Raw genomic sequence first — 18151 nt, 5'->3', positions numbered from 1 at the left:
CAAGCCCCATGCACCAAAATCTTAGCAAGCGTAACTATAGCCACCAGTTATCTGGGCATGTAACAAGCCATCCTTTTCTCTCCCTTGTTGAAGGAGGACTCAACTCCACAGCTTCACTTTAGCATTCGGCTTAAGGTAAGGAGTCCATACAACCCCCCACCTGAGACACATTTTTGTCCCAAACTCAATTCCAAGCTTTGTGTCAAAGCCCTAGAAAAGAAAACTGGATCTGAAGGATCCAGAGGCAGATAATAACATAAGTTAAAAGACACAGCACAGGTGAGCATGACTAATTCCTGCCAATTAAACCAACCTTCTTATTTCATGGATCAAAGTCATGCTAGTATCCATGGTATACATGAAGTCTAGGGAAGTCAAAGGCTCCTAACAGCAGGGAAAATAGTGCATATCTGGATAAGAGTGGATATTCCCGACCCCAACCCCCTACGTTAACGTGGGTGAAAGCTGCTTTGACACCCACGAGCAGCAAGCACCCTGTTGCAGTCGCCGGGACTTGGGGATATGAGACCGGAAGAAAGAGAGCGGTGCCTCACTTTCTCTCCCTCATGTACCTCAGGTATTCACTAGGAAGAGAAGGGAACCTGGATGCCTCACTCCCCTCTTTCTAGATGAGTAGACATTCATCTTCAGTCTGTAGCCCTCTCGAATGCATCCTGAATCCCTGGGACTGCTTTGGAAAAAAAAATCTTCTTTTTTCCTTTCTCCTCCTCTGTCCTCTCTTCACTGATCGGTCTCTGTATTACGGGACACTCTCCTCGGATCCATCCTCCAAACTAGAAAAAGTTAATTTCCCAAAACTTAAATTGGCTTAGGATTGGGCTTGGGGGAAGGGAACCCAGAGGCCTGATATGTCAGCAAAAGGGTAAAATTTTTTTTTTTACCAGTCAGACTTTTGACCTCCCTCTCCCTGTGCAAATCAGTAAAACGCCTTGGGGATTTTTGAGCTGTCCTTACCACCCCGTTCATTTTGACACATGCTTTCTAATAACCCGGTTTGTCTCTTCTCGCGTTCAGGCAATCAAACTCCATATAGTCATGCAACCGGAGCCTCAGATGATGGCCTGTTTTGTCAGCAAGCCTTAGCTAGGCCTCTGAGGGAGATCTGGCTGCTGTTTTCCCAAATCAGCACCCCCTGTCAGGAGGAAGCAGTTAAGATCAGTCTTTGTCCTTATCCTTATCCTTATAATAATGGCAGTTAGATGGACTTTGTTAGAGGGGGGAATGATAGATGCAGGAGGCAGATGAGGGAAGGTCGCTGGAAAATCTCCAACCTGCCCAACAAGTGTTTACATCAAATGCTTTTGTGCAGATGAGAGAACCTGCCCAGGGTCTTGTCTGCACATGCCTGCAATGGACTGGGGATCTGCCTGGGAGAACGGGGTGGAGCCAGGGGAAATTCGTGCCTTGTGCAGCGGGGAGCAGCCCGGCCTCTTCACCTTGTGTGTGATGGCCTGATATTCAGTCTGTGAGATGGGAGCCTATTGGCGGGACCCCTTTTCGCTTTGCTGAGGGTTTTTGTTTTCCTTTTCACCCAGTAAATTCTGCTGTCCTCACCCTTCAATGTGTCCATATGCTTAATTTTTCCTGGTCGTGACACAGGAACTCGGATTTAGCTGAAATAAGGAGCAAAAATCCTTCATTATTTACATATGAAAAGTCAGGTAACACAGGAGCTAACAATGATAGAGTTACCTAATGTTGAGCTTGAAGGAAGCTAGATGGCCCATAATCCAGCTTCCCAGGACCCACAAGGAAATGAAGTCCAGTGACACCAAGGAACTTGCCAGCCTCACTCAGCACATTGCTGAGAAGCTGGGTGACTGTGTCTTACAATTGACAAAATAAAAAGCAAGCCCTAGTTCTGCCCTGAGAAGGCATTTAGAAATATTCAATGAAGTGAAATGAACTCCACAAGGCAATTCATCACTCACTGAAGATGAAACAATGCATGCTATGGTTTCAGGAGAGGACAAGATCACTTCAGGTGTGAGGGTTCTGGGAACAGCATATATTTTCCCATCTTTCCTGAAAGAAACTAACCACTGTCAACTATGTGGGTGGTAGAGAGGGAGCAAGGCAGCTGAGGCCATCCAGGTGGCTGTTGGACATCTCCCAACCCAGAGCTGCTTAATTCATAAGACTCAATAAACTTCCACCTGGGGCACTGCAGGAATTAACACCTGCCTTCTCACATGATCCAAAAAGAATTAGCCTTTTTCTCCTTTTTAAAAAATTTTTATTAGTTATATAGCCGGCTGAACTGGAAATTCCACTAGGATATTCTGGACTCAGACCCTGAGGCATCTAGCAACAGAGAAGGAGAATCTTCCCTAATAATCTTAATAACTAACATATACTGAGCATTTCCTGTAAGCTAGAGGTTGTTTTACGTTGGAGGTAATTAAGATACTAAGAAGGCTAAAGCCCCTCCAGGCTACCCAATAATTAACCTGATAAATAAGAGCTCTGAAAGAATGTCCAGGAGTCCCTTGAGATGTTAATCAATGGTCCTTAAGTGTTGTGAGGTCAGGGATTTTCCCTAAGAATCTGTTCATACCTAGGCTAGACTCTTTCCCAGAAAAATGCACACAAAAGTTTGCGTATAATACATGGGGTTCATTGAATCATCCTTGTTAAGTCAGTGTGAGTGTGTGTGTGTGTGTGTGTGTGTGTGTGTGTGTGTGTGTGTGTCTGTTAGAGATGGAGGTCGGGGTGGCTGAAACATTATTTCCTTGGCAGAAAATAAGGAAGTGTTCAATGAATGATGAAGACTTGTCAAAAGGAACCAGCTTGAAGGGACTCCCATGGTCAAAAGAGGAACAATTTGAACGTCAAAAATAAATAGTGGCTGAAGGCTAGGTATGGTGACTCATGCCTGTAATCCTAGCACTTTTGGAGGCCAAGGCAGGAGGATAACTTGAGGGCAGGAGTTCAAGACCAGCCTGGCCAACATGGCAAAACCCCGTCTCTACAAAAAATTTAAAAATTAGCCAGTTGTGTTTGACACGTCTATGGTACCAGCTACTCAGGAGGCTGTGGTGCAGATCACTTGAGCCCAGGAGGTCGAGGCTTCAGTGAGCTGAGACTGTGCTACTGCACTCCAGGCTGGGCAGCAGAGCAGGATCGTGTCTCAGCCAATCAATCAATCAATCAACCAATGCCAAAGCAGGAGGATCACTTGAGGCCAGGAGTTCAAGACCTGTGTGGGCAACATAGTGAGTATCCATCTATACAAAAACTTTAAAAATTAGCCAGAAACAGTGGCACATGCGTATAGTCCCTTGAGAGGCTGAGATAGGAGGATCACTTGAGCCCGGGAGTTCAAGGCTACAGCCATGAGCTAGGATAGGGCCACTGAACTCCAACCTGGGTAACAGAGTAAGACCCTATCTCAAAAAATAAATATTAATCAAGTACAATTCACTAAATGAGTTCATGGTGGTGTGAATAAATGAATCAATGAGAGGGTAGGAAAAGTTCTTCCTTACAAGAGAATGCCAATCAATAAATATGGAGGAACTCACAGAAATAGAGAATCAACATTGGACAACCACTATGGAGGTGACTGATTCATGTGGGAACTGTCGATGAATACTAAGCTAGTTGGTGGAAGTGTGACAAAGAACAGGATATTGGCATAATATTGGAATACCTCTCCTGACCACCAATACTAATCCATTACAAAGGTGAAATTAAGGTAGATAAACCCAACAGTCACCAACATGACTAGATGATTAAGGTCAACATCACCAATGGTAGAACAAGCCCATTCCTGATGTGAAGCACTGAGAGGAGCACAGTGCCATCTCTGTGATGTTCCTGCCATGAATAAGCGAACATCAGATGGACCTGAGTTGAGAGTTGGCCTACAGAATGTAAGGCCCGCATGCTTAAAACCGTCAAGGAAATGAAATACAGGGAAAGGGTGATGACAAACTGTTTCAGATTGAAGAAGTTTGAAAAGACATGACAGGCTGGGCCCAGTGGCTCACACATGTAATCCCAGCACTTTGGGAGGACGAGGCGGGAGGATCACTTGAGGCCAGGAGTTCAAGACCAGTCTGGGCAACATGGTTAAAGCCCGTCTCTATTAAAAATACAAAAATTAGCAAGGCATGGTGGTGCTCACCTATAATCCCAGCTATCGGGAGGCTGAGACACAAAAATTGCTTGAACCTGGGAGATGGAGGCTGCAGTGACCTGAGATCACACCACCGGACTGCTCCCTGGACAACAGAGTGAGACTGTATCTCAAAAAATAAAAGTAAATAAATAAAAATTCAGAAACAGGCCAAGGGTGGTGGCTCACGCCTATAATCCCAGCACTTTGGGAGGCCAGGAGTTTGAGAGTAGTCTGGGCAATATAGTGAGACTCCCTGTCTCTAATATTTAATTATAATTTTAAAAAAAGATAAAAATTCCCAAGCAATTTATGATAATTAGTACTTATTTACAGAGAGAGGGCAAAGGAGAAAAGAAGTAAAATGAACAATTAGGGAATGTGGGTAAACGCGAGATAGTTCTCTGTACTGTTCTGGCAACTTTAGTGTAAGTTTGAAATTATTTAAAAATATATGATTTTGAAACGAAGAATGACACCTCACACACAAAGGACTTACAGTAGATCATTTGCCAATGGGGCCACAATTTCTCCCATTTTGGATGCTTCTTTGCAATGTTACTTTGTGGCCTTTCCCATAAAGAGGAAGAGCCTATTGTCCTGCCTTTTGAATTTAGGTAGCTTTGTCACTTGCTTTGACCAAAAGAAGGCAGACATTATGTGACTCCTGAGTCTTGGTCTTTTTTTGTTGTTTTTTGTTTTTTTTTTGAGATGGAGTCTCACACTGTCGCCCAGGCTGGAGTGCAGTGACGTGATATTGGCTCACTGCAAGCTCCACCTCCAGGGTTCATGCCATTCTCCTGCCTCAGTCTCCCAAGTAGTTGAGACTATAGGCACCCGCCACCATACCCAGCTAATTTTTTGTATTTTAGTAGAGATGGGGTTTCACCATGTTAGCCAGGATGGTCTCGATCTCCTGACCTCATGATCCACCTCAGCCTCCCAAAGTGCTGGGATTACAGGCGTGAGCCACCACGCCCGGCCAAGCCTTGGTCTTTAAAGGCCTTGCAGCCTTCCTTCTTGCCCTCCTGCTACTCTAAGATCATTGTGGAAAGAAGTCCAGACCTCCTTGAGGAGGAACGACCACATATAGAGAGAGGGCCAACCGTGAGCCACGTAAGATAGACCATCTTGGACCATGCAGCCATTCCAGGTGTATTCTGTCACTGGAGACATGAGCCCGGGGGACACAAGCCAATGGACCACTAGTTAACACACAGACTTGGGAGGAATCATAAATCATTGTTGTAAATTTTGGGGTAGGTTGTTACACAACATTAAATAATCTTCTATGTTACTATAATTAAAGATTTAATCAACATATTAAATATATTGCTTCGAATTTTTCTACATACCTGGACTATAGTTGTATTTTCTCTGCAAAGCTATCTCAAACTTCCATTAGAGAATTTGTTTGCACATGGGTTCATAGTGATAACAGCTCTTTATAGAGCTCTTCTATTTATGTAACCTAATTTCACTTTTACCACAACCCTATGAGACAGAATGGGTGTTCTACTTAACTTGACAAATGAGGAAATAGGTTCAGAGAGGTCATGTCACTTGCCAAGGAAACACAGCCCTTAAGGGGGTAATATCAGGACTGGAACCCAGGTCCTTTCTACTTTGTCAAGGTTTATCTATAGTCATGAGCTTTCTGGAGAGAACACTTTGCCCTCCCTTCAGATGTCAAACCAGAAATATATCAGGAAATGTTCTGAATCAACCTCGGTTCTGTGAATATGAATGGGGGTGAATGAGAATTCCCCAATCAACCAGGACCCCAAATGCACTTTATTCCACCTGTCCCTCATTTTATTGTGTGGATACTGAGCTGTATAACAACTATAGGTCTCAAACAAGAAGAGCTCACGGGGAGACTTCATGTCAGTCTTAAAATATGCTTGATTATGACTGAAGGTTGTCTAGTCATTTGAGTGTGGTCAGCACTGAGTCTCAGAGCAGAGACAGGAAACAGATGTTGGGGTGAAAAGTAATTAAAAGTCATTGAACAACAAAAATTCTCTATTTTTCTTTTTAGCCATTATCCTTAAGCTTCCTATAAGCAATCAGTAACTATTTGCTGATAAATGAATGGACAGACAGATGGAGGAAGCCCAAATGAATGACATAATAGAGGCTTAGAGCACAAGTTTTGCAACAAGATGTGGTTTACTACCATTTACCTGTGTGATGCTTCTCAACCTCTCAAAGCCTCAGTTTCCTCAACTTTAAAATGGAAGTGAAATATAATACATGGCCTGTAGGATGGTGTGAAGATCAGATGGGAATAGTATTTACAAGGACTAGGCTTGGTGCAGGGGCTCATGCCCATAATCCTAGCACTTTGAAAACCCGAGGTGGGAGGATCACTTGAGCTTGGGAACTCGAGACCAGCCTAGACAACACAGTGAGACCTTGTCTCTACAAAAAAAAAAAAAAAGAAATCTTAAAAATTAGCCGGACATGGTGGTGCATGCCTGTGGTCCCAGCTACTTAGGAAGCTGAGGTGGAGGATCACTTAAGCCCAGGAGGTAGAGGCTGCAGTGAGCTGTGACCGTGCCACCTGCACTACAGCCTGAGTAACAGAGTGAGAGACCCTGTTTCAAACAAAAGGTCGGGGGAATGGGGCACAGTGGCTCACACCTGTAATCCCAACACTTTGGGAAGCCGTGATGGGAAGATCACTTGAGCCCAGGAGTTCAGGCCCAGGAGTTTGAGACCAGCCTGGGCAACATAACAAGACCCTACAAAAAAATTTTAAAAAATTCACCAGGCATGGTGGCATGCACCTGTAGTCCCAGCTACTTGGGAGGCTGAGGTGGGAGAAGTGCTTGAGCCTGGGAAATTAAAGCTGCAGTGAGCATGATTGCAGCACTGAACTCCAACCTGAGCAACAGAACAAGACCCTGTCTCAAAAATAAAAACAAAATAGTAATTAAAAAAATAAAGGACTAGCCTGCCTTATAATAGGCCCTCAGGAAATGTTACCTGGGAGAGAATATTTAATATTTAATACTTAATATTTTAATGGGAGAATCTGTGTTTGGTGGTCTTTTAAGAAAGAATAGATATGGTTCCGTCCTGCACAGTTTAACCCTTATGTCTCTAAAATTCCCAGGATCAGATGAGGCCATTTCCCAAGGCCCGCTCTAGTCCTATGACTCTGAGATAGGATTCCTCCTTCAGAGACTTTTTCTCATGGTCAGGGAAATGAGAAACAACTTCAGGAATGGCCCCCTCAAGGCCCGCTCTGTGGGCAGAAACCGGTTTGGAGAGTTTTCTCATCCGGACACACTTCCCTCTGCAGCATCTGAGGTTTCATTTCGGCCACGGTTCATGACAGTGAGTAACCCAACATGAAAAGGCCCCTGACAGTTCTTCACCAAAGGACGCAGCTAAAAAACTAGGAAAGGATTAAAAAAAAACAATCTCACCACCCAGAGAGCCTGTGAGTAAAACACACATACACAACTTAGCAACAATAATCAAAGAGCTGGAGACAGTGCTATGGTTTCATGGTCCAATAAAGAAAATATAAAGCCCCTTCAGTCCGTCTGCCCTCTCCCAGCAGCCTGTCTGTCTTGAGGTGGAGATGAAAGAGCTGGCAATGGTTGACAGAAGGGTCAAAAGAGCTCGCCTAGGGGAACAGTCTGCCTTTATAGTGATCACTGTGAGAAGGATTCTGCGGGTCAACATTGCTATCAAAAGTTTCTTTCCTAGGGTGAAAAATTGGATTGTTAACCATTTTTGGAGATGATGACGATAACTTTGAAAGCTTTGAAGAAAACCTTTGTCTAGACAGAAACAGCTCAGAAAGCTTCTGGCATGCACACCCATCTGAAACCTCTTGACTGGTTATAGCTGGAGAATGCTGACACAGCTGACACAGATGTTTTCCCCAGCCTGATTCAACTTGGCCCTCAAGTTCAGTTTAAGGCTTTGTGACAGTCCCTTTGGACTGCTATAGCAAGTACTATAGACTGGGCAGCTTAAACAATCATTTATTTCTCACGGTTCTGGAGGCTGGAAGTCTAAGATTAGGATGCCAAGATGATGGCTGGATTCTGGTGAGGGGCCTCCTCTGGGTTGCAGACTGCTGACATTTTGTTGTATCCTTAGATGTCACAAAGAGGATGAGAGAACTCTCTAGGGGTCCCTTTTAAGGGCACTAATCCTACTCATGAGGGCTCCAGCCCCATGACCTCATGACCCAATCGCCTCCCAAAGGCCCCATCACATTGGGGGTCAGGATTTCAACATATGAATTTGCAGTGGAGGGGGACAAACATACAGTCCATTGCAGGCTTATAGCACCTGGAGTCAGGAGGACAGAAATTAAGTCCCAAGGTCCAAGATTGAAGTTCTGTTGTCCACAGATCCAAAATTGCTCTGTGAAAGGCACAGACCCCATATCTTCAGATCTAGATGACTGAAGGGCATCTCAATTCGACTCTCCTCCAAACCCTGTTCTTCTTTGAAAGGTTTTTATTCTTCTTCCCCTGTTCCCAGAAATTCCACAAAAGAAAGTAAGGTACTATTTATTTCTCTCTAGCCCTTACTCTATTGCATTACTCTGTATTGGCTTCTTTGTTGATGTTTTTGTACATAAGCAGTGTATTTTTTTACCCCAGAAGCCACAGACAAAAGGAAATGAATGAATTATTGAGCACTTATTATTTGCTGCCAGATTCTTGCACAATGTATGTGGCATGAATTATCATTGTCTCATATAATAAACACTAGGCCAGGCGCAGTGGCTCATACCTGTAATCCCAGCACTTTGGAAGGCCGAAGCAGGCGGATCACTAGAGATCAGGAGTTGGAGACCAGCCTGGCTAACAAAGCGAAACCCCCATCTCTATCAAAATACAAAAATTAGCTCGGTGTAGTGGGGGGCGCCTGTAGTCCCAGCTACTCAGGAGGCTGAAGTGGGAGAATTGCTGGAATCCAGGAGGTAGAGGTTGCAGTGAGCCGAGATCGCGCCACTGCACTCTAGCCTGGGTGACAGAGTGAGACTCCGTCTCGAAAATAAATAAATGAATAAATAAACACTGCAGAACTTTCTGGAGATATTTATGGTTACAAAACCTTATACTATTAAATAAATATGAATATCATTTAAAATGCCATTACAGAGAAGATCTGTGTCATTTTTTTTAACCAAGTCATTAAAAACTGATAACTCAATGCTTTTGAAACTAGTTACCACCAAGGAACAATATTAAACCCATGCAGGTATACTTTTCATACAACCCTCATCTCATTTTCATCTCCACTGTCTGCAAATGGCAGAACCAGCTCCATCTTCTTCAATGACTTAAAAACCTACCTTAGTTTTAGTGCATTACCTTCCAACCCTCTGCCCTCCCAGTTATTTAAACTCTCCAATTCCTAGGACCTTCACCTCCACCTGATTTCAGACTCCTTGAAGCCTTGTCACCTCTGAGCCTCTGAATCAGCTAGACCTGTTTACCTGTAAGACCTCAGGCTCAGAACTATCTTTGGTATCCCATCCTTTCCTCCACTTGGGTCACACCAGCCCAGCTCTCTTTCTCCCTTTACTGTGAAGTATCTAGAAAGGGCAGTCTTCAAGTTGACTTCTACTTCTCATTTCATCAATCCACTGTGCTATTTCTGCTCTTATTGCTAGAGGTCTCTAGCAATAGAGAGTGCTGAAGTCAGGACAGCAATCTAGGCCCTGCCTCACGCGGCACATTGCAGAGAAACTGGGGCCAGAGTGAAGGGCTCAACCCAGTGAGTTCCCCTCGTACTTAAACCACCTGACCCCTCTGATTCATAGGATGCTGTCACCCACTCCCTCTTTCTTATATAATTATATACTCATTTAATTGCCACAATTTCATACCAGCTTGATTCTCTTTCCAACTTCTCTGGCTCCTATTTCTCAGCTCTCTTCAAAGACATTTCTTCTTCTGACACACCTTCAATGCAGGCCTCTCCCTGCTTTCTTCTCTTTATTTATTTGTTTATATATATTTTTTGAGACACAGTGCCACTCTGTTGCCGAGGCTGGAATGTAGTGGTGCTATCACGGCTATTGCAGCCTCAACCTCCTGGGCTCAGGTGATCCTCCCACCTCAGCCTCCCGAGTTGCTAGGACCACAGGCATGCACCACCACGCCTGGCTAATTTTTAATTTTTTCTGTAGACATGGGGGAGTCGCCCTGTGTTTCACAGGCTGGTCTTGAACTCCTGGCTCAAGCGATCCTCCTACCTCGGCCTCCCAAAGTGCTGGGATTCCCAGTGTGAGCCACCATGCCCAACTCTTCTCCTTTTCTCATCAACATTCCCCTGTGGAGATCACACCTACTTCTACTACTCCCCATAAGTGTGTGGCTCTTAAAGAAACAGCTATGCTTGACTTTTCTCTTGACCTCAACATCAGCATTTTCAGTTGCTTGTGGGCAGGAGTAGCCTACCAGTATTTTACATTCAGCATCTCCAAAACAAGACTCTTAGATTTTAAATCCACTTCTCTTTCTGTGCTCTCAATTTCAACCACAGTTGTCTTTAACTTCGCCCTCTTCCTCATCCCATCCCCCTCCTCTGAGTTGCCAAGACCTATCAGTTCCACTTGCCAATCCATCCCTCCCTTCCCATTCCCAATGACACTGCCAGAGTTCAGGCCCCCACTTCATTTCCTCTCCCTTAATTATGGCAATACCCTATTGGTCCGCTGCTTCCTACCAATGGGGTACCATGATCCTCAAGCACATACCTTCTCCAAAACCGTCCCTCAATTTTTTTTTCGATAGTTCCCCATTGGTTAAAAAAACACCTCCAAGCTGTTTTAGCTTGGCTGTCAATGTCCCTAGAGTCTTGCCTCAGCCACCGTGTGTAGTCTCCTATTACTCAGCCTCTCTGGGCTCTCCAAACAGTTCCTGTCTTTTCAGCAACTTTGTTCCTCTTGTTCCCTCTACCTGGAGTTCTCGTTCCATTCTTACCTACTAAACGCTGCATCCACCAAAGCCTTTCCTTCTTGTTCCCTACTCACTTGAGGCTGGACCAAATCCCTCTTTTCTTTGGCTCCTCGTAGCATATCTTCCATTTTGGATATCAGTTATACCATGTATACCTTTTTCCTCATATTGAGGCAAAATGGGTCTATTTCCCCACCAGCTTGTAAAGAGTCTTCAAGTTCCATTCCATAAAAAAAATTATAAAGCTTTCGGTGATTGTTTTGTGTTGTTTTGTTTTAATTGGGAATGGTAACAGCAACTAGGAGTCCAAAAAAAAAAAAGTAGGCCGCAGCCTCAGGGCTGGATCTTTCTACTGGGAAGAGGGAAATATAGGAACAGAAAGCACCATGCTGTGTGGCAGGAAGTGGGCATGGCTTATTACATTCGCTTCCCCCAGCTGGGACTTTGCACAGGTTGGATGCATGATGTTTTCCAGCTGGAAGAGTCTAAAAGATAATGTGATCCACTCTTCATGTGTCCTAGCATAGGAAACTGAGAACACAACAGTTAGGGACTTGCTCAAAGTCACCAAGTCAATGAGTGGCAAGAGCTGGATCCAGTCTCAGAGCCAGGGCATGCTCTGCTACATCCCAACACAGCCCCTCCCACTTCGCATGTCCGGGTAGGGCAGGGTGGGGTGTCCCAGTGCAATCAAGTGCAATCAAGGGATATGTCTGGGCTGAGTTGGAAAAATTAAAAAAGGAAGATGTTGAAGGACATGAAAATCTTTCTCCTTTTATGAAAGCTTCATTGCCATAAAACTCCCCTCCACTCTTGCTTCCACAAAATTCACTGGAAATTTATTGTGTTCTTTTTGAAAGTCAAATTGTTCTAGGGTTAATGAAACGATCACTCACAGAAAAAGAGGTCAAACCTTTTTAAAGGCTTCATTCCCGGATTGGTGCTCCTCCTGTAAGTCACGAGAAAGGTCCCAGAAAAACTGCATGATTTTTTCTTTTAAAAAGTTACATGATTGCAAAAGGCTTTCGTTTAATTATTATTATTATTTTAAATAGGAGTCTTACTCTGTGGCCCAGGCTGGAGCGTGGGCAGACACACGGTCATGGCTCACTGTGGCCTGGAACACCTGAGTGCAAGCAAACCTCCAACCTCGGCCTCCTGAGTAGTTGGGACTATAGAGGCACGCTGCCAACCCTAGATAAGTTTTTTTAATTTTTGTAGTGACAAGGTTTCTATATGTTGCCAAGGGCTGGTCTCATGCTGCGGGCCTCAAGTGATCTTCCTGCCTTGGCCTCCCAAAGTGCCAGGGCTATAGGCCTGAGCCAGCACACCCAGCTGACAGAGGGTTTTATTTTTATTTTTCCAAAAGATTTCTCAAAATCATTGCCTTATTCTCAACAGGGCTTCAAATAAAACCACATTAAGGTTTCCAGTACCAGGGTTGGTCTCAAACTCCTGAGCTCAAGTGATCCGTCTACATTTGCCTCCCAATGTGCTGGGATTACAGGGTGAACCACTGCACCCAGCCAATGATATGTTTTAACATGGATTTAGCGTTCAAAGCATGTATCTCAGAACCTTACCAAAGGAGGTAACTCTGTCCCTCTTTTGAAACACTGAAGAAATCACACCAACTCCACCTGGAGATTTTATTCTTCTTTTTTTTTTTTTTTTTTTTTTTTTTGAGACGGAGTCTCGCTGTGTCTCCCAGGCTGGAGTGCAGTGGCGTGATCTCGGCTCACTGCAAGCTCCGCCTCCCGGGTTCACGCCATTCTCCCGCCTCAGCCTCCCAAGTAGCTGAGACTACAGGCGCCCGCCACCACGCCCGGCTAGTTTTTTGTATTTTTAGTAGAGACGGGGTTTCACCATGTTAGCCAGGATAGTCTCGATCTCCTGACCTCGTGATCCACCCGCCTCGGCCTCCCAAAGTGCTGGGATTACAGGCTTGAGCCACCGCACCCGGCCGAGATTTTATTCTTAATCAGGCTTTACTCTCCATAAACTGAGAAATAGTATTTCCCCCCAAATAATAAAACTACCAATTTATCATTGGTTAGTGCCTTGCAGATTACCAAGGTCGTTCACATACACTTCCGTAAACATTTCTGTACAGGTAAGAAAACTGAGCTGCAGCAACATTTGCTCTGCTAGCAAATGACAGAGCAAGAGACAGCACAGTAAGGGAGAAAGAAATCCTCGGCTTTGGGTTCAGGCTCAGGACTTGATCTCAGCTCAAGGAATCCTAGCAACACTAAACTGGTCAAGGTATGTAACCTCATATTTTTTTTAAATCACAAAATATTTGTCATACCCACCCCACAAATTTATGAAGCTAAATAGGACAAAATGTAAAAAGTCACAACAAAATTCCTAGCACATAAAAGATGTCCATTGAATATATAGCCTGCCTTAGTTGCTACACCTGTAAAAGGGGGTAATAAAATCTAAGTAAAATCCACCTGGAGGATGCACGGCCACTGTTAGTTCTCTTTGTCCATTTCCATCTCCCCTTCCTCTTCCCCCACAAACCAAAGCTGCCTCCATGGAAAGGACAATTCGGCATATTAGAAAACAACCTTAGGGATCTTTTCACACATCAGCAAGCATTTAACTTATCTACCAAACTCAAAATTGTTTCTCAGAAAAAAAAAGACCCAAATTAAATATTTTAAAAAGGTTTTTAACATGGCCAAAGTCACTGTATCATTTCCATATACCGTACCTGGAAGCTCCCATGGTGATAAAAATATTTGAGAATGTACCAACTTCAATCCATCCCTTTTGTCCCACATCTTTCCCCCACCCGGCTCAACCCTCAAAAAGGACTTCCAAGTAGATCTCTTTTTTATCTTTAAAGTCACAGTGCCACTTTAGTTTGTGCAAAACTAAGATGGGGGGCTATAGGTCGGCGGGCGGGGGGGCGGTGCAGAATGCAGAGAAAAGGAAAATGAAGAAAACAGTGAACAAAACAATTGAGAGGAAAAACAAGTTTTCATACAAATCTGGGCTCTCTTCCAAAGAGATCATTAATTCTAAGACATTTTACTATCTGCTCAATGCTACGAAGCTTCCACGTGGCCGCTGGATGAAACAGTGTGTACCAAGCCATGGCTTCCCCGGCACCATCATTCACACAGTCAACAGCACATGCTGGCAAATTCGTTCTCAAGTAGCAGCTTACAGTCTTCTTCACCCAAAGCAGGAGGTCAACAATTGTTTTCAATTACATTTCGAATACAATTTCCAAAGGAAAGAATGCAAGAAAATGTTCCTCTCATTTTTAAGGGCTGTTTTTGGCTGTTTGGGGTTGTTTCTGTTTTGGTGGCAGTAAAGTTCTTCTTTGGTTAAGGTTTAATATTTATGTATACAATTTACCCACACCACGGAAGGTGGGAAATTCCAGTTGTTCTCGCCCTTTGAGTTTTTAGAACAATCATATTTACAAGGAGGCGCTCAGAATCTGGAACAGTTTGCATTTTAGAAGTATAGGAAAAGTGTCTCCTTAATAAGCACCTATAAGTTGCAGGCACGTAACCAATAAGGGCAGGGGAGAAATTCCCAAAGGTAAAAACACTTCCCCCATACCCCAAACCCCAGTACCCATTTCTTTTTCCTAAGATTTAGGCCTGGAGAAGATACCAGATTAAGAATGCAAACCACCTTCGAAGAGGACCTTAGGCTGAGCGCCCGGCTGCGCGCTATGCGGCGGGCGCAGGGGTCCTGGCCGGCCCGGGCGCTCGCTAGCTGCCCCCCTCCTCAGGCTCGCTGCTGGGCGAAGGCGCCGAAGAGGCCTTGGACTCCCCGTCGCTGTTGCATTCCGCCCTGCGCTGGGGGACGGCGCCGGTAGCGCCCTCGGGACCCCGGGTCTGGCGCTCCAGCAGCTCCTGCAAGTGCTTGATGTAGCCGATGGCTGCGCGGAGCGTCTCCACTTTGCTGAGGCGCTTGTCAGCCAGCTCCCGGGGCAGGTGGTCTCGGAGGCGCGCATAGCCCTCGTTCACGCAGCGCACCCGCTGCCGCTCGCGCTCGTTGCGCTTGCGGAGGCAGGCGGGCTCGAAGGCGCCGTCCAGCGGCAGGGGCAGGTACTGCCGTTTCCGTGAGCAGCCGCTGCGCGCCCACTCCCAGCACGCGGTGTCCAGACGCAGGGCGACCCTTAGGGGTTCCCTCCGCGGGAGTCCGGCCAGGGTCCCCGGCGCGCCCAGAGGCGCGGCGCGCAGCGAGTATGGCAAGGCCAGCAGTCCCGCCGGTTTACGCGTCTCCATCATTTGCTGGAAAGCACACAAATCACCCAAGAGGTCAATCTCTCAATAAAAGAAGACGAAACAGAATCTTAGAAGCAGAGGTGCTGGTGCAGACTGCCTGGCTCAGCGGGTCTGTCTTTGGAGAAGTTTCTGGATCCAGAAGTTAGGTTCCTGGACAGGCTTCAAGGAAGCGGTGCATGATTTCTGAAGTTCATTGCACTCCTCGATCTTTTTATGAAGATTTAGCAGAGGTGGTAGGCAAAGACGTGGGACCTCCTAATCCACACTTCAAACCCCGTCTTTCCCGCTGATCTTCTTTCAAAAGATAACAAAGGGGGTTCCTCTGCCTGGTCCCCCAGCCTGGTAAGGTGAGCTCACACCAGAGTCATCTTCCAAAGCCACCAAAAGCTTTTCAATGCCTATAATCCACCACTCTAGGTCTTCAAGAGATGAGTCGTTCGCCAAGAGCCTAGCAATCTTCAGGATTTGGGAAGAGCTCCTCCCAGGAACCTGCAGACCTCCTGGCGGCGGAGGGAAAGGGGACCAGAGGCTTTCTCCTTGAAAATCACTTGACTGTCCTTTGTGGTTTCCCGCGACCAGGTCTAATGGAAGGAGCTTTTAGAGTGTTTGCAAACTTACACTTGCTCTTTCATTTCTGGGGTCTTAGCCTCATCAAAGGAAAAACTGCTCTCTTGCGGTTATCAAATGTGTCAAGTCAAGGAAGACCCGGGGCGAGGCTTGAGGTTTTTCTCCTTCCAAGCGGAATCTTTTAAAAACCCAATGAGGCATGTTTGAAGGGTACAGGAAAAATACAGACTGTAGCAAAGAATATAAGGGTCTGCATATTATGTTCCAACTTATGTTTGACTCAGGGTGTTTTACGGATATATGCGACTGTTTAAGAGCACATCAAAAGACTGAACAATAACAAACGCGCTTAGCCGGTAATTTCTCACAGTGCTTACTGTAAACACATCTTAAATACTGCTTCCCAACCTCCTCTTCTCATCTCACCCAGGATATAAGGACATCATCTTTCCATAGTGCAAAGAGTATTTTTCCATTGGATTCTTCTTCTTTTAAAAAATGCCATTTATTTTCTCGCTTGGGGGCAGGAAAGCAACATTTGAAAGGTGGAGACCCCCAGTTCCAAGGAGAAAGGATGACATCTTTGAAGACTTGTCTTTTTAACACACAGCCCCCCAAAAATGAATAATTAATCCATCCGTGTTGGTAAATCCTTTGAAGATGAAAGTGTCATTAAAAATTCAACTGTACTGGTTAATGTCAAAGAATATGTTATCACACTGAAAATCAGATTTCCTCTTCTGCAAACCAGTACATTAAAGGCGCCTTCTACTTTAAAAGTCCGACTTAAAAACAAGAGAAGCAAAAACCCCCTACATTAATGATGAGACCTTCTGCCTACCTCAGCAGACAAGGTGCTGCCCTAACATGTTTTTCTTTTTAGTTCGGCAAGTCCTGTGCTTCCCTGTTTGTTCTAAATGATCTGCCTGAAGCAACTCAAAAAACAAGGCAAATAAAATAGAAATAATTATTCCTTTCAGGTATAAGTCAGTCACATTTTAAAAGGTGTAGCTTGGCTGGGTGCAGTGGCTCAAGTTTGTAATCCCAGCACTTTGGGAGGCCAAGGCAGGAGGATTGCTTGAGGCCAAGAGTTCAAGACCAACCTGGCCAATATAGCAAGACCCCCATCTTTTAAAAAGAAGAAAGAAAAATTAACAGTTGTAGCTCCCAATGAGGTTTATACTGGCAAACAGCCTAATATATCATCACAATTTCTCAGTAGAATTGAGAAAGCCCTTTCTATTAGGAGAAAAGTCCACCACACAGGCAGGTAGGCTGTCATACCACAAGGTGCTTTTTGGCCATGTCAAATATTTTAACCTTTGAGAGTGACAGGAAGATAATGAAATATTTTAAGCAGGGAGGTGACATTTGAAGATCTGTGTTTCAAAAAAGATAACTATATCTGCAGATTGGGGACTAGACTGGAAGAGAGCAAAAGGAAGAACAGTTGAGGAGCCATTTCTCCTTCTTAGATTGGCAAAACTTTAAAAGATTGCTAACATTCAGGGCAGGCAAGGATTAGAGGAAAGGGTGGGAGCATAAATTGCTTCAAGAAACTATTAAAATTATTATTATTTTGAGACAGGTCTCACTCTGTCACCCAGGCTGGAGGGCAGTGATGCAATCTCTGCTCACTGCAACCTCCACCTCCCAGGCTCAAGGGATCCTCCTCCCTCAACCTCCTGAGTAGCTGGGACTACAGGCTTGTGACTCCACATCCCAGCTGAAGAAACTGTTAAAATTAATAGTGCACATCACATCCTTTGATTCAGATATCTGTCCTGTTTTGTCCTACCAAAATAAATGTAGCAATACCTATTTATGTGTACAATAATCTTTATTGTAACATTTGTAGTGATTTTTAAAAAAGAAGAGTCCAGGTGAGGTGGCTCATGCCTATAATCCCAGCACTTTGGGAGGCCAAAATGGGTGGATCACTTGAGGTCAGGAGTTCAAGACCAGCCTCACCCCCAGGGTGAAACCCCATCTCTACTAAAAATCCTAAAAATTAGCCAGGAAGGTGGCATGTGCCTGTAGTCCCAGCTGCGCAGGAGGCCGAGGCAAGAGAATTGCTTGAACTCGGCAGGTGGAGGTTGAAGTGAGCTGAGATAGGCTGAGTGACAAAGCAAGACTGTCAGAAGAAGAAGAAGGAGGAGGAGGAGGAGGAGTAGGAGGAGAAAAGGGGAACAGCCTGAACAGCCTGAATGTCCATCAATAGGAAAAGAGTTAAAAATCTT

General features: G+C 44.9%; 1 protein-coding gene across 1 annotated transcript; it reads right to left on the bottom strand.

Moving 5' to 3' along the window:
- Positions 1-13119: 13119 nt before the first annotated feature.
- ASCL4 (achaete-scute family bHLH transcription factor 4) lies at positions 13120-16083 on the bottom strand. Its single transcript, XM_005572134.4, has one exon. The coding sequence runs from the start codon at positions 15345-15347 to the stop codon at positions 14826-14828; it is 522 nt and encodes a 173-aa protein (XP_005572191.3). The 5' UTR covers positions 15348-16083; the 3' UTR covers positions 13120-14825.
- Between the last annotated feature and the right edge of the window lie 2068 nt (positions 16084-18151).

The sequence above is a fragment of the Macaca fascicularis genome, chromosome 11 (assembly GCF_037993035.2).
Source record: "Macaca fascicularis isolate 582-1 chromosome 11, T2T-MFA8v1.1".
In the NCBI taxonomy this organism is placed as follows: Eukaryota; Metazoa; Chordata; class Mammalia; order Primates; family Cercopithecidae; genus Macaca; species Macaca fascicularis.
The sequence above is the reverse complement of the archived record's forward strand: the minus strand, read 5'-3'. Positions and strand labels throughout refer to the sequence as shown.

Bases quoted from the DNA above. Each gene is read 5' to 3' on its own strand.
- ASCL4 (XM_005572134.4), bottom strand. From the start codon at position 15,347: ATGATGGAGACGCGTAAACCGGCGGGACTGCTGGCCTTGCCATACTCG.